The 16,767-nt window shown below is 42.1% G+C and overlaps 1 protein-coding gene across 1 annotated transcript; it reads left to right on the forward strand.

Moving 5' to 3' along the window:
• The first annotated feature begins 9,910 nt into the window (after window positions 1-9,910).
• On the forward strand, window positions 9,911-15,777 carry trib1 (tribbles pseudokinase 1). The gene is made up of 3 exons (XM_034892236.1): window positions 9,911-10,566; window positions 11,308-11,600; window positions 14,532-15,777. The coding sequence occupies exons 1-3, from the start codon at window positions 10,246-10,248 to the stop codon at window positions 15,004-15,006; spliced, it is 1,089 nt and encodes a 362-aa protein (XP_034748127.1). The 5' UTR covers window positions 9,911-10,245; the 3' UTR covers window positions 15,007-15,777.
• Window positions 15,778-16,767: the final 990 nt, after the last annotated feature.

Here is a 16,767-nt window from a genome sequence, read left to right on the forward strand (position 1 = left end):
TTCTGGTACGTGGAGTTTTCCCTTTAGACAGAATGAGGCTAGCCATTTCCCTGTTTCCAGTCTTTTAGCTAAGCTAAGCTACTGGTTATAGCTTCATATCTGACAGATATGAGAATGGTATCAACCTTCTCATCTAAAAAGGCCTTGGCATTCCACGGTATATTTTGTATGCGTTTTTTAATCCGCCATTTGATTAAACAAACATTACAAACTGATTTTGATGAGTTCATTCTATTCGTTGCACAATTCGCAAAATGAGACCAAACGGTTTCCTCTTTCACATCCGGAAATCAATTTCTTTGGTATCTGGTTTGGAGATACAGTAGAGCTGTTTACTCTTTTAAATGCTGATTGGACTTTCCAGACATTCAGAATTTGTTTTAATAATTGGTCTTTACAATCCTTTAGCAGCTACCGGTGAGGCGTAAACATCCCTAAAGAGAGCTGTTCTCTCCCCCCCTTTTCTCCACACACAGTGAATACTTTGCCCATCTTTTCCAGGCAAGCCTCCACACAGGTTTTAGCAGTTCTCTTAGATGCACGGCCAGGCACAGAAAAAAAAAATAACATGTCAAAGAAGCTCACAACGACACAGAAAATGGAACATGCCTGAAGGTGGAAAAACACAAGATATCTTGCAGTGCTCTTGAATTTATTAAGACCCCTGCCTAATGCCCAGGATCAGGGGACAACAAGTGAAAAACACTGAGGTGGGACTTTTAATGACCTGCTATGGTACAGGTTAACTGTACTACTGTCTTACCAGACAGAGTTATATTATATTACCAGAATTATTGCTTTGCCATTTAAAAGGTTTTGTGTAAAACATCTTTCATTGCTGCATTAGTCCATAAAAAGTAAAATGTGAATTGCATTTTTTTTGTTCTCACAGGTGAAACGTAAAAAGACACATTAATTTATTCATTCATTTATTAATTTAACACACTGTACGAATGACAATGTCACTGTAATAGATGCAGTTCATAGGAATGAGCAGAACCTTTATTATCTGCGAAGAAAAAGATGTTTCACTTTACGTGTAATTGAAATAGCAAAGGAAGTACAAAGAGTACTCTCACTGTTCCACTTTTGTTTGAAACTAATTTAAAGATGATGCACCTTTCATCTCTGTGGCTATTGGCTTGATCTATCATGTGTGAAAACAACTTTCTCTAAGCACTCACAAGTCTCTTGTTCAGTTGTTCTACCACTGCACAGCCTGGATTTAAAAAAGGACCGGATCAACCTAACCCCTTCAGAATTTACCCTGTGGGAAAATGACATAACACCAAACACAGAGGGAAAATCAACACTAAACATGAGTCACAGCCTGGTAACTTGCCGAACACCTAAGCCCTGCCTTAACACTGTATCACAAACAAGCATGGCTCCTCTTCAGCCCACTGAGCCACAAATAGAAGATTTCTGTCCTCGGTTGTGTGAATAGGATGGCCCTGTCACAACAACACTCACCCAGTGTCCTTTACAGCCTGTTTTCGTTTTGGTTTGAAATGCAAACTAGAAGAAAAATGAGATAGTATCTGAAATAAGGACACATACCACTTAAAGCACTCATGCTAAAATGGGTCATGCATGCATCTGGTTTTTCATTCTCAGTGAAACAAAGTGGAACAGGTCTTCATACTCTACGACACAAAAGCATACATATTAAAATATCCACAGCATACTTTGTGCTATAGTATGACTCTCTTTTGAGAGCAACATGCACACAGAAAACCCAGACACACACACCCCAAGGCTGTTAAAGCAGCCGGGCATGACAGATCACGCTGCCTCTCCATTATGACATCGTATTACGATTAATAATGCATGTTTCCTGACACCTTAATTAACTCTGCATACACCATATACACACAAATCTTCAGTCAGCACCAGCTCTCCCAACACACACACACACACACACACACACACACACACACACACACACCTTTACTGTGGATGGAATATATCAACAGCACCCACAACACTGGATGAGGTACTTGAAGTAACTGCAGCCGTCTGTCCCTGAACACACACACTGCAGGACATGCCATTCACTTGGCTGTCACGCATCCCTAGTGATGCAGCATAGAAGACTAAAAGCTGTTTCCTGCAGTTCTATCTGACTCGTTACAGTTGGTGCAATGAATCACCATTCAACAAAAATTGTGAATGACAATGATCTTAATACGGACTTTTGACCTGGAGGTAGAGATAGAGACAGTAAAGGAGCATATGCTGATGAGGTGTATGATGGCAGTTTGACACGCTTTTGTAAATGTTTGTAAATGCGATCTTCAAGGACCTTGTCCACCTTATCGGATGTTTGACTGATTATGTTACCGAGCAAAAACAGGATAAACACACATTGTTGAGAACTGTTGCCATTTTCCCACTTTGCCCTATACGCATCTAGTTGCATTTATGTGGCAACGTTTTGTGCTTTCTGTTGCTTCTGACTTAAGGTCTGGTTATATCTAAAACTAGAAATCTGTTAGAATGGCCACACAAGTGGTGATCATTGTTCTAGGGAAAACAATGCACACTTAAGGCCAATCTCTCCTCAGTGGCATTTATGGGATTGCACTTGTTTGTACATACAGATAAAGTAAGAGGTAATTGTGGGAAGAAACAAAAACAAGAGCTTTGAATCCTCCAATGTTTCTTCTTCTCTCCAGACATGGCCAATCACTTTCTTTAGATAGTTGTTCTGGATCAACAGTTTCAATCTTTTCAACAGTTCAAGTCTAAAAACAAAAGAAATTGCCACATTCTGGTCTGCTATCTCCCCTTGATTAGGAGGTTGTACCATCACAATTCACCAGGGACAAACGTCTATGAATGAATTCCTTTGAAAGATCTTAGTGCCTGTTTTAATAACATCATGTGTACTCCATTATGATGACATTCTGCTGTTGAAACTCAAACACAAACTTCATGAATGTTAACCCACATTTTCCACATCCTTCAAAACTGATGAAACGCCAAGAAACGCAGGCCTAATTTTCAGCAGCCACGAAGTCTGCAGTTAATGGAGCCACGCTTGGCTTTCATCTTTCTCCCATGAGTTGTAGTGCAATCATATCATTAAAAGCTCTGCGTTAGGTAATTTGTGAAGAGTGACAGGTTGTTGTTGTTGCTGGCTGAATAGTAAGTGTATATATGTACACACAAACACTTTCTTTTCCTCCTGCTCCTTGTTTCCTTTCTTTTTTCCGGCTGGCCTAGCCCTGGTTCAGGCAGTGTGTTCCAATACATGGGAAATAATTGGTCATCCCTTTCATCACGGGATTATGAGAATAAATCTCCTTTTGGAGCGGAGCAGCGCTAACAGTCATTGGAATCCTGTTACATGGGGTATTATCCTGCAATTAATTGCTTTTTCAAACGCTAAGCTCTTCTCTCCCTCTTGTGTTCGCACACTTTGATAAATTTGCTACCGGTTGACTCACTCCAGAAAGAGGTTTGGGGTTATGGAACTTGTAGAGGGGATTTGTAACAAATAAGAGTTTTTTTTTCCTCTCTGAGCCTCAGACTCTTACTCAAAGTGTCATTAATGATGGTTCAACCTCTTGTTTTGGCTGGAGGATGTACTTTGTTTCCTCGCTTATTAATGAAATGAAGAGAGGCTGACGATCTGCTCACTTCTGAATATAATTTTTAGTAGGTATGTTAAAAGCAGATGCCCCTTTTGAACAGCTGCTGTAGCTTATCTTTCATCAAACAGCACAGGGGAGATTAATTTCGAATGACACTTTCATGTGCCGTCCTCTAAGGCGTAGTTGGTAAAAGTCTTCTTTTTTTTTAAATAAATCAAAGCGACTGACAACCAGGGGAATTGTATGAGAGAAAGCATAAAGTAGATAACAGACAACTGAAAAACTTATTTTTGTTCTAGGTACCACATTAGCCCTCTGTAGATGCTCCCCTATGTTTCCTTGTTATACATTGTAAATGCTTTCCAGATTTTCTCATACAGCCCCAATTTGATAAATTAATCTCTCCATGGACATACATTGTGCCATATTCTTAATCCAGGTACCAATTTTAGGTTCCTCCATTTTTTTCCAGATGAGAGCTTTAGTCCTTTTCGCCTGCAGTATAGCGAAATCAATAATCTTAAGGTTCAAGTGGAATGTTTAGACAAGATGAACATGGTTTTATTGATCACCGCCCTCCAGAATGTTTTCATTTTGTCACACTCCCACACACAGTGCATAAATGTCCCTTTAGCCTCAGTGCTTTTAAAATGAGGGTCAGGTATATTATCGTGGTATTTATTTTAATTTGACAAAGTTGTGTATTTCTGCATCAGTTAATTATATTAGAGTAGCTTTAAATTAGAGTTTGCTGTTTGTTTCTGAGATCTGTCACAGATTTTCCAACCTTTTTATGAAATGTCCTGTTTAAAGAACACCCTCAATGTCTCACTTCTGGTAATCAATGTTTCTTTAGAGCCAGATGCAAGTTAGTTATATATTGATGAAATTAATGAAATTTCCTGAAGAGTGCGGTAAGTTTCTTTGACATTAAATCAGTCTTTTGTTATGTATTTTCTGAAGATTAATTCAGTCTTTCAAGGCTTCTTCCATCAAAACAACCTGGATTCCTCATTCATCTTGATCTTAAATTGTTCTCCTCTACAGCTCTACTTTCCCCACAAAAGCTGATTGGTTTAAAAAAAAAATAAAAAAAAATAACAATGGCTCCCCTTTTTTCCCCTCAGCGCAGCAATAAATGACAATCACTTCTTGTTTCCTTTCCTCAATCAGTGTTTTCTCATTGCACTGAGCGTGACATCATGGGCTCGACCCGGCTGAGCGGAGACAGCTTGTGTAACCTCAGTGATGGGCTGGTGACAGTATGGTGGTGACGTGTATGTTGTTGTAGCCACAGCGCACACACACACACAAAGACACACACACACACACACACATACACGCCATCCACTTCCCATTAGCAACAGGAAACCCCTTGAGTCATCCCAGAGTGGAGCTCTGACTGTAAGGCAAACTATTTCAGTGAAATCATGTGTTGAAGAGTTTTTCATAAAGATAGTTATGAAATAATGTTCTTTGGACATGAAGGAAAGCAAGCTGATCTTTTCAAGTGAAATTCTGCTGATGAAGGCTTGAGGGGTGTGGCCTTTCCAGTGAAATTGTCTAGGTTAGACGGCCACAACAGAAATAAACGGTTTGTTTCTGTAATAGTGCAATGTGCAGTGTTACAGTAAAGAATAATCTCAATCACCCATTAAAATCCATTATTGGTCAAACGGGCCATTTCTTCAAATCATAAAATACATAACTAGTTGTGTCCTTGTGATTTTGTTGACAGGACAGGAAGGGATTTAAGGTTGACAAGTTAAAGACAAAACAGTGGACAAACATATGGGTTATATTGTTGACCCATGTATTAGACAGCACTCGACCCCGCTATAATAAAAACACTAAATGAGGGAATATCCTTGACTCTTTGCCAAGGGGCAGTGAAGCTGATCTGAAGGCTTATGAGGGGGGGGGGGAGGCAACACTATGTTAAACACTTTATGGTAAACCACAATTTCTTTTTTTTTGTTTTGGATGAGAGCTAGCTCTTGTTCCTATTTAATTTTGATGCACTCACTGTAATCACCCTTGGACAAAAAGTCTGCAAAATAAATGTTATGTAATGTTTTCCCTTAGTCACCCATATACAGCAGCCTAATTATGGTCTCCAGATAAGAATAGATTAGTAAAATTGCTAAAAAAGTAAAACTTAGGCAAAACAAAAATGTATATTACACTTATATATACACACATATAAAGCTAATCAAAATATCCATTTCAAACTGCCTGCATGTTCAAACTACATTAAAGACGGAGCATTTAGTGTTGCATTTGGGAAGTTTGTCAGTATCAATCATACAGTTCTGAAGATATAAAGTTTAACAACATTGACATTGTCAATAGGACCCAACATACAGGTTTAACAGTTGAGAAATTGACAATCATTAGTAAATGCATTGTTAGCAGTGTGTCATCACATTCCACCATTGTTCATACAAAAGGAAAATGTTTAGCTTTATAACTTCTCAGACGACTTTTGGGGAAGTAACGTGCTGAGTATGTGCAAACATGACAACTCCACTGTGTAAAAACAAATGGTTTCAAATCAATGGGGAACAACGTGTAGGTGTGTTACCATGTAAAAACAATTAGTGGTCATGTGCTGTAAAATCCAAGCACAGGATAATGTGAAAATTGAAAAGTACGTGTTAAACTGGGTTTTGAATTGCATAAATCATTTATGTTGCCAAGAATCCAGTCTCTCCAATCTGACCAACCCTGACTCAGCCTAACAGATCAAAGAAATGTGTGTGTGATGGACAGATCGGGATAACTAGCTAAGAGAGGCAGGCATTTTTGGCCAGACTTTAGTCTGGAGTCCATCCACATGAAACAATCCCCCATCTCAGCTCCTGGTTTGATTGATTGTCCTTGAGGTCAGCCAAGGTTGTGAAGATACAGAGCATTTTCAACAGAGAGGGTTAGAGCGGGCTGATGACTAATTTTAGATGAGAGCTCAACACTCGAGTTCATACAGTTCAAAGTGTCTAGGAGCTTATGTTAACATATACAGTAGACCAGAGTATTGGAGTAAGCTGGTTTTTTTTGTTCTAAAAGAAGAATTTATACCATGATGGAATGGAAGAAGTTCCTTCATTTTAATGCTAACATATACAGGTAGTTAAATAGCCATGTAGCCCACTTCTACCTCCCACACTCTAATTCTTTATTCAAAGAATACTGTCAGCTGTCCAAAGACACAATGGTAATGGCAGACAACCAGACATTTGCAGAAAACAAGTTCCACTTTACAAAATTCATTAAAAGTGGCAGTATAATACCAATAGAGGAAGATGGTCAACTTATAATAAGACTACTGTTGCATATAGTATCCTTACTTCCTTCTTTCCTCAAGTGGCCTTTTCAGATGCTCAGAAATGGGGTCAAAGTTTAGCTGTAACTACAATAATTTCCATATTTGCATGCCAGCTAAAAGAAATATTTATCATGTGTCCATGCAGAAATGAAAAATCTGTGGTAAAATTTGCACTGAAGTTTTTATCTTCCAGTGCATATCTTCAGGAGAATTATTAAGCAATATGCTTTAACAAGAATGACTAAACAATCAACAGCTATGAATAAACAAGTGAGTTAAAGGAAACCTTCACATTGTCAGTTTCATACTTGCATTTTGGGTTTCTACTTGAGCGGCATTACGTGCTGTAATGTTCAAAAAACATCCTCTATTCATACTGTCTGAAACCCTCTGTTTTAGTGCCTGTCTCGTTAAGCCCCCCCTCCCAAAACAGCCAAGTCTGTCCTGATTGGTCAGCATTTCCAGGTCTTCCATATCAGTGCTCTTAGGCGTCTCTGCAGCTGGGGAATGACTGTAACAGCACTGTACCAGCACTTTCTTGCTTATGTGTAGTATAGTTGTGTGAATTCCCGAGGGCTCCTTTAAAGACTGTTTCAGTGTCCTGCAGTGGAATGCTACATGCTACATGCTAAAAGTATTTTTTGTTGTTGTTGTTGTTGTTGTTGTTGTTGTTTTTTAAATTGAGTCTGGTGGGTCTTAAATATTTTTTTAAAAAGGCCTAGCTATGTGATGGTTCCTTTCCCTAATGTTGTCGGACACTTAAGACAATAATATTATAAGCACATTTGCCCCATAGGGTAAATGTGCATCTAATTATTGTCTAATGTCAACATTAGAGCCTGGTCTGTGGTTGCCGGCTACAGCATTCATGCTCAATACTGGACCAATTTCAAAGATTGTTGGTCCTAGTCGTCACTCTCACACAAAAACATGTGGACCATACACTGGATCATATGTGGAAAATATGGTCCAGTTTGGGAATAAAACGGCAGTTACCCTTTAAAGAACTAACTGTAACCTACTTCTGACCCGAGTTTGAGTCTCAAGTCTCCAGCTCTGCTCAGAGCAGCTCAAATTAAAAATAATTCACAGTGATGGCTGGCTGTCAGCAGATCAATTCCCAGTCTCTCTTTACCGCTGCTGGTGGCGAGTGACTCCACTAATTATAACAAGGGAGAGCATTCCCTGAATACTGTTTTCTCTTCTAGCTCACTTGCATGTGGATGCAGGCACACTCCTACACTGCACACACACACACACACACACACACACACACACACACACACACACACACACAGACCATCAATATAATGCTACAACCTGCAGTCCAGCAACATAAACGATCTTGCATGAGAGCACTGTACAGCCTACACATGTTGTATGGTGTGACCTTGTGTATTGTTTACATTATAGACTCTGAATTACGCTGGAACAAATCATCGTCATATCACACACACATGCAAACACACACTGTGTTTATCACACAACACGTCAGTTTTTCCAGTGTATACCTAAACACTGTGCCACAGATAAACAAGAAACAAACTTGCATCATAAACAGTGATGCACTGACACACCAGATCCGGATCATTGTCACATAACAATAAACCTTTGGGCCTTCCACAGCTCTGCCGCCCTTTCCTACCATGGCTGCTCGTCCTGCTTTTTGAACTTTTTTTTTTTAAATAAGGGAGCAAGAGAGCAGAGAAAGAGGAAACCTGTTCCTGTGCCTGTTTGACGGCATGACAAACACACTTGCTCATAGAGACGCACGCATGCATCAATCAGTTGGTGAGTCACCTTTTCATAGGACGACCACTGCACAAAGAAAGAATGTAAGGCCTAAAAATAACAGCCATCATTCCTATGGAATCTGCAGCTCATCCATGTTTGGACAGCCTCCAAAGACAGGTTCACATGACCTTTTAGAGTCAAGCTGAGCCAAACTGCTGTGACCTGGTTAAGTGTGTGACCTCTTATGGAAGGAACTGTGTTGGAAATGTGGAAAGAAATGGTTTGGAACGGCATGCTTCTGTTTAGCAGGAGTGCTCACACATACATACACAGGCCAGCTGGTACTCTGTGTTTAGTGAACGCTCGGGTAAGCCTCTACTGCAGCCACTGTGCTGGTCATAAAGCAGTGGAAAAAGAGAACTCTTTTGCAACACACGCGGTCACGCGTGTGCTCACACCCCAACAAACACACTAAAAAACATGCCTTCAACTTCTGTTCTCACATTCTTAAATAACAGTCCATAGTTCACTGATTATACTTTTTTTTCTTCTTTTCTCTTCGAGAATATTGCATCATTTTCACACTGATTGCACAGTATGGCTTGCTTGCTTGCTTGCTTGCTTGTTTGTAAGCAGTTCTGTCTCTGGGAGCCCAGCTGCTATAATGTTGTTTACGGAGACGCGCTGGCATATTTTATGTGAATGCTTATAGCCCAGCACCACTAAGGCTTTATGGGGGTGAGTCATATCCACATAACAAACAAGCCCGGCATGGGAAAATAACATGGTGAAAGGTAGAGTTAAGGCTCATACACTGGAGCATTATGCAGGCTAGTTCACACTTAAGGCCTAACATTTGGAGAGCAAACAGCTCAGGTGCCATTCGGGAGGTCTATGGAGAGATTGTTGTAACTTGAAATAAACTGTAATAAGAGCTGGACATTATAAGGAACAACTAAGTCAGAGAAAGAGTGTTAGGGATTGTTAATTACTGTCTAAAATGTACATGCTTGATGAGGCAGCCATGATAAGTAGCAGATGATTTCTTCATTTCTCACATGGTTGTTTTTTTCCCCAATATCAGCAAAATCTCAGAGCAGGAATTCCAAGAATTAGTACATCACAACATACAAAAAAAAAGGGTTAGATGAATTTTTGCACCATATGATTATAGTCTTCTGTGAAAGGTAATACAAGAGAGCCGGTGCCGTTACAGGATTGCTCAATGGTCGTGTCACCAGGAGGCTGGACTGGTCGGGCGGAGTGTTTGAGCTCTGAGCTCAACATCACCGGAGCTCACTCACTCTCTGCCTCTGTGAGTGTGAGGCGGTCTCTTTTTCTCTCTCTCTCAGTCTGGACTCTGAGGGTTCGGGATTTTCTCAACAAAAGTACACCGACCTCAGAGCCACGGGCATTCACTCTCCAAACACGACGTGGATTCGGATTATTACCGTCACTGAAATCCGCTGAAGTTTAATTTATATCGCAACTATAATGAATCTCACAAGGAGAAATGCATCGCACCGTTTGTAGTTTATTTTAAGGACACATCCTCAAACCACTCGGGGTCTCGTTTTTTTTGCTTTCATGGTGAATCGGTCTATCAAGATGAACTTGCAGTGGAGCAGTCCGGCACAATGCATCCGCACCGGGAGAGTCGCGCACAAGCGACTGGACTCAGACGATCAGCCGCCAGCCAAATGCGCCAGGCTGAGCGCCGAGGCGGGGGACACACAGGGACTCCTCGCCACATCTCCCGGGTCCCCGGTCAGCCCAGTCTCAAGCTCTGTTCCGGCGACCCACCAGGGGCCATCCAGTATAGGACCGTTTCTGCTTCTACCTCTGGCGGACCGGGAGAGCGTGCACAGCGCGATGAACACCAACAGTGGCGATGAGCTGCTGTGCAAGGTATGCGCAATCCCGACATTGTGCAATTTCTTTGAATGAATGGTGTTTCAAGACATCGTGTTGCTCAATAGCCTGTCTGACATGTCATCAGTATTTAGCAGACGGTTTTCACCAAATGTCATTCTCACGCGAATTGTGTCACACTTTGCGTAACACCAGTGTTACTTCATGATTTGTAAATCCCGAATAGGTTATGATTATTTGAAATCGGTTTGCAAATACACGAAAGACCAGTCGACCCCATAGAGCCTATACTGTTGTGATAATAAAGCCTATACCTGTGGAAATCCACCTATCCATTGTGTCAAATCGGCTCATTTGCATACACGTCATTGCAATACGCCACACCGTGACACACACACACACACAATGCAAACGTGAGGTAGTGAAAAGACTCATGATACCAGAGCTCCGCTTTGATGAGGATAGGGCCCTCCACTGTCCCTGATCGATGGGTTTATTTTATGTGCTAGACCTGCAGGCGTTTGGCTTTGTTGATTAATAAAAGTTAATCGCTATATGCTTTGATGATTCATTAGTCATGCTGAAATCAAAAGCAGCTGGAATCAAAGCATATCCTACGCCTTCCATTTAACTTGCTGCCAAATTTGCATGCTTGTTCCCTCAGATGATCATTAGGAACACACTGACCCATTGCCTCCTCCCCCTCACGCTCTCCCTTCCTCACTATCTTTTTATTTCCCATCCTGCATCTCTGTGCCTCCCCTCCCTTTCTCCCAGGTCTTTGATATGGGGGTGTACCAGGAAAAGATCAGAGCCTACGGCATCCTACCAGCCCACAGAAATGTGGCCGGCGTAAGGGACATCATCCTTGGCGAATGCAAAGCCTACGTCTTCCTGGACAAGGACTTTGGGGACATGCACACCTTAGTGAAGAGCTGCCGCAGGCTGGATGAGGAGCATGCCTGCAGGCTTTTCCGTCAGGTGGCTCTGGCTGTGACACACTGCCACCAGGCCGGCATCGTGCTGGGGGACCTTAAACTGCGAAAGTTTGTCTTTGCTGATGAGAAAAGGTGAGACAATCACATCTCTTATGGTACATTCAGGGAAACCAATTTCAGATATTGTCACGCAGTGTCAGATGACACCCAAAAACTTTCTCCTGTTGTTTACCCATCCACCTGTTCAGCATCCTGTTCATTTTTCCCAGTTTCATCCAGCTCTATTGGTATCAGTTAACTTTATTTGGATGCTCTCAGACTTTAAAACATGCAGGGTAGTGGAATGTGCCAGTGAAGGCACAGAGCAAACGTGGCAGCAGCTGATACACACAGGCCATGTGTGCAAATATCATTGTGGGCACAGATAAGAGTAGGAGTTCTGTACTTGTGGAGGCAGACTGCATAGCTTCCCAGATTTCCGCCCTCTCTGTCTGTCTCCCTTTCTCACTCTTGTGCTCGTGTGTTTGTTTTGAATGCCTGTGTGTGCGTGCACGCATGAATGTGTGAATGTAGTGGGTGGTAGTTTGGCCGAGCTGCTAGACGAGGCTGGTGAATGAGACAATCGTCCCCTTCTGCGGTCTATATTTTCGAATGTATTTATTCCTCATTATTTATTGATAAATTACATCATCACTATGCTGGAGAATAACTGATGCTTTCAACAAGGATTCATTCAAATACACTTTCATCCATGCATTAAGGAGTAGTTCAACGCGCTTTGCTTCAAACTGGAATTTGTGCATACGTACATGTATATGCGCTCGCACGCACACACACACACACACACACACACACACACACACACACACACACACACACACACACACACACACACACACACACACACACTGTGTTCAGGGAGACACACAAAACCCCTGCTTACAAAACTATTTGTTGCCTTTTTGCCCTTGCGTCACTGGCTTTCCTGTAAGCACCCGCTGATGCCGCACAACCCCCTCAGCCCTTTTTCATGGAGACTTTTCAACAGTAACATTCTCCAGCCATGACCTCTGGGTTTGCAGGGTCACACTGGATGAATGAAAGCAGACAGCCAGCGAGAGAAGTTGAAGTTGGTTGTGTTCCTCTGATAGCTATACGGCTGCAGAGCGATGACTCACAGTGTATATGTGCAGAGGGGAAGAGGAGGGGGGGCTGCATTGCTGATTTTCTTTTCTTTGCGAGTGTGTCCATACATGTTTGTATGAGTGCTGATTACACATTCAGAGCAAGCTCAAATGCCTTTTTTTGCCTGGAATTCAGTATTTTAGTTAGATGGGTGACCATAGTGCAACATTGATGCTGGTAGACCCACAAGACCCGCTTGACCCTGGAGTTGTGGAATGACATTTTCTTTTGAACTTCTCTTTTTGCTTTGGCTGGGGACATACTGCAGTGCCACTACAAATGATCTTACTGTGATGTAAAAACAAAGCTGCAGATTTTGCTTGTAGTGTAGAAGTTGGCTTTTATACACTGTAAGATTGCTGCCTCGATCCAATCCCAGACAGACTGATCAACAAGTAGTAGTAAGTCTCCTTGAAATGTTGTGATTCAGCATGACCTCATTTATCCCGGCATACGCTGTTCCAAATCCACAATCAGGCATCTTTCAAACCCCAACAATCGCAATGTCCCAGCCAACAATGCAGCACTCGAGCTAGAGACAGAGAAAGTCACAACAATTTTACCACACACACACACACACACACACACACACACACACACACACACACACACACACACACACACACACACACACACACACACACTGTGAAGCATGCAGAGCTTCGCTGGCGGGCCAGCCTTCCTGTGCGTCACTGATGTGGCAACAGCCATTTGAGGGTAATTATGGGATGGCTGGCGCAGCGAGTGTGGAGCCCAGGTGCAGATAGCCGCGGCAAGATAGAGAGAGAGAGAGAGAGAATATGGACTCTCAACAGAAAGATGACTCACTCTCTCCACCCCTCTAACTCTCTCTGTTCTGTTTCCTTTTTTGTCTCCATCTCTCGTTCTCCTTTCCTGACATATCTCCTCAACTATCTTGGTGTTTAAATATCAGTTGGCTTCTATCTTGGTCCTTCTGGGTGTCACTTTTTTCATCCTCTCTCTGGCTGATTATTTCTCTATCCAGCCACTCTGACAACTGAAGTTCCTCACAGAGCTGGCCCCTCTGAAAGTGAGATAAAGCGGCACACTTTATGTGTGCGTTTGACTTGATAAAACCTTCTCCATCACCACGTTATTCTTGGGAGCAAATATTGAGAAGCGAAATTTAAATTTGAATTAAAAACCCAGCACATCTGCTGATGTAGAAAATGTATCACTCATTTTTCCCTAGTCTCATTCTACAAATAAACAATATTAATTGCTCGGTTACTAAACATATCTCCCCCAGCTAAATATAGCTGTGTGTGTGTGTGTGTGTGTGTGAGGAGAAGGGGAAAGGGCTGGAGTCGTATATTACTGTGACCATGTTTACCAAGAAGACATTGGAAATTTACATCTCAAAAGTGTTTATTAGTGTGTGTGTGTGTGTGTGGTTTTTTCCATGATGCAATCAGGGATTTACATTTGATAGATTCCAGAAATGTTTGACAGTGTTAAACAAAGCTACTGTTAGAAATAGACCCTTACACATACACTCAGTGGTGTACTTGAAATAATTACTTTTTCTTTAAACATTGTTGTATATGGAAACTCTAAGGAGATTATTTCCAACAACATGACATTCTTCAAAAATATTCTGCTTGTGAAATGCAGATGGCTTTGGATTTTGATGGGTGGATGAACATTAAGTTCTTAGGTTTCAACACAATGTGTATGAGATAACAGATGGCGTCATTGCTAGTACTTGCTGTTCTTGTAAAGATAGGGGATTCTTGAATGTTTTGAGTAATACATTAGCTGCTAGAAGTAAACATCCAGCAAACAAACCATTTCTCAGTATTGCTCTTAAAAGGTCATTTAGAAAGTTCTGACCTTTTTTTGACTTTGTCTTCACAGGACACAGGTGAGACTAGAAAGCCTCGAGGACTGTCGTGTCCTGGAAGACCCCAGCAACGACTCCATGTCAGACACCCACGGCTGCCCCGCCTACGTCAGCCCAGAGATCCTCAGTGGCACTGCGCCTTACTCTGGCAAGATGGCCGACATGTGGAGCCTGGGAGTCATGCTGTACACTATGCTGGTTGGCCGCTACCCCTTCCACGACCCGGACCCGGCCACGCTGTTTTCCAAAATCCGCAGGGGCCAGTGCTGTTTGCCAGAGGGCTTGTCGCCCAGGGCCAAATGCCTGCTCCAGAGCCTGCTGAGGAAAGAACCCTGGGAGAGACTCACGGCAAAAGAGCTGCTCGCTCACCCGTGGTTCCACCAGGCGCCGTCGTCGCAGGAAACGGCGCTGGGTGAACAGGAAGTGAGCTCGGCAGAACAGATGGTGCCATCATTTGACGTGGAAGAGGATGATGATCTGTTTTGCTGACGAACCTGATTCAGCCGAGTCTGGCTGAGGGACCAAAACAGAGATTGCTATGAGGGATCCATTGTTGTTTGTTTTTCTACATTGGCACTTTTTAGAAACCCATTTGTGTATTGTCGAGTGTACATACACCCTCAGGCTTTCTACAAAAACTTGCTGTACTGTATTTTGTTGTTGTATATGTGTTACTTGTTAAGGGCATTGTTCACAATGATCACCCATTGTGTTTTCATATGTATGTTTTTGAAAGTATGTGGTGCTAAAAGAAATCACAAGGACACAAGATTTTTTTGACAGATTATGTTATGAAAGTAATCTACCACAGAGAAGTAACCAAAAGGCAAACAGTTGTCACCAACGGTTGTTCTGTGCCTGGACTCCCAAGGCTTCAGAAAGCATTAGATGAATCCTGAACGGTAGGCGAGGAGACTTGTTGTTCCTCTCTCGGACCAGGCTGGAGGCTCCGCCGGCTGACTCACCGATCCGGCTCGAGGAAGGCCAAGCACGAGCTTAACGTCTCGCAGCAGGCAGTGTCATAAAGTGAGAAAGATGCTTAGCAGGGGACTGATTGTCACACTCAGCGGGGACACTACGAAGGTGTCTCACGGCCCATAATACATGCTTTGCTCTCCACTCGTCTGAGCAAATGGAGAGCATTTACAAATCTCACCTCATGCACAGAAGGTTGAGAAAGGCAGGGTGTTACTGCGTAAACTCACAGAAAAGTGTGAACGATTTGTCACACACACACACACACACACACAACAATAAGCAGTGGCACGTGCCTATGTGGCTAAATGGCTAAGCGAGAAAGAAAGAAGTCTCAGTAATTTCGTATTCGTAACAGTTAAAACTAAAGCATTTAACTTTTTAAAAACATGCTCTAACCTGAAAAACCTGTGTGCAATTAGCCAAAGCTAACCGTAACACTAACGCTTCTGGTTTAAAATTATATGCTGAAAGGAACTCTGGTTTTAAAGACTTGGTCACATGCCTTTGCAGTAACTGAGATGGTTTGATAAATCTTACGCCTAAAGGTATGCAACAGTAGGATTTTAGTGGGGGGGGGGAATAAAAAACACACAAAGAGAAATCAAATGGTACTTCCTACTGACACAATACGAGTTATCACTGAATCCAACCATGTTTGTCATTTTTAAGAAATGTGTCAAATATACAGTTAAGGAACCATCAAGTTAGAAAGAAAACTTGTTACAGAAAAATGAAGACTTTCAGTGGAACTGCTTATGTTCATTTCTGTTAAAACAATTTGTCAAGCTGTGTTTCTTTGACAAAGCTGAGCTGTACTGTGCCCATATCACTGTGTTTCATGTACTGAATGGCTCTGAATGGCTCTGAATTAGTCCCAGTCAGGCGATAGTAGATGTTGCTTGTCTGATGACGAATCATCAGTTGAGCGCGTCTGCAGATAAAGGTCCTGACCTTGGCTGGAAGAGTCTGTCCTGACTGTTTCACCTCTTTAAAATGGTACTTTTTTCCCTTGACTTTTATTTGTTGCCGTTAAAAGCTGTGTTGGTGACAAGATGTATCCCATTCTAAAATAGGTTTCAGCTTGGAATGTCACAGGCGGATGCAGCACTATTCTGGTTTATGCTTACAGGCAACTGAAGATCTGAAGCTAGCTATTTCATTTCGGCACAATCATTTTGACAATGGTACCAAATCGGCCATATCTGAGAAACGCTGTGCATTACATATTTGGGTCATGCATTTGACTAATAAAGCCTCTGTTCCAGTTCTTGA

The sequence above is a fragment of the Etheostoma cragini genome, chromosome 14 (assembly GCF_013103735.1).
Source record: "Etheostoma cragini isolate CJK2018 chromosome 14, CSU_Ecrag_1.0, whole genome shotgun sequence".
NCBI classification, from domain to species: domain Eukaryota; kingdom Metazoa; phylum Chordata; class Actinopteri; order Perciformes; family Percidae; genus Etheostoma; species Etheostoma cragini.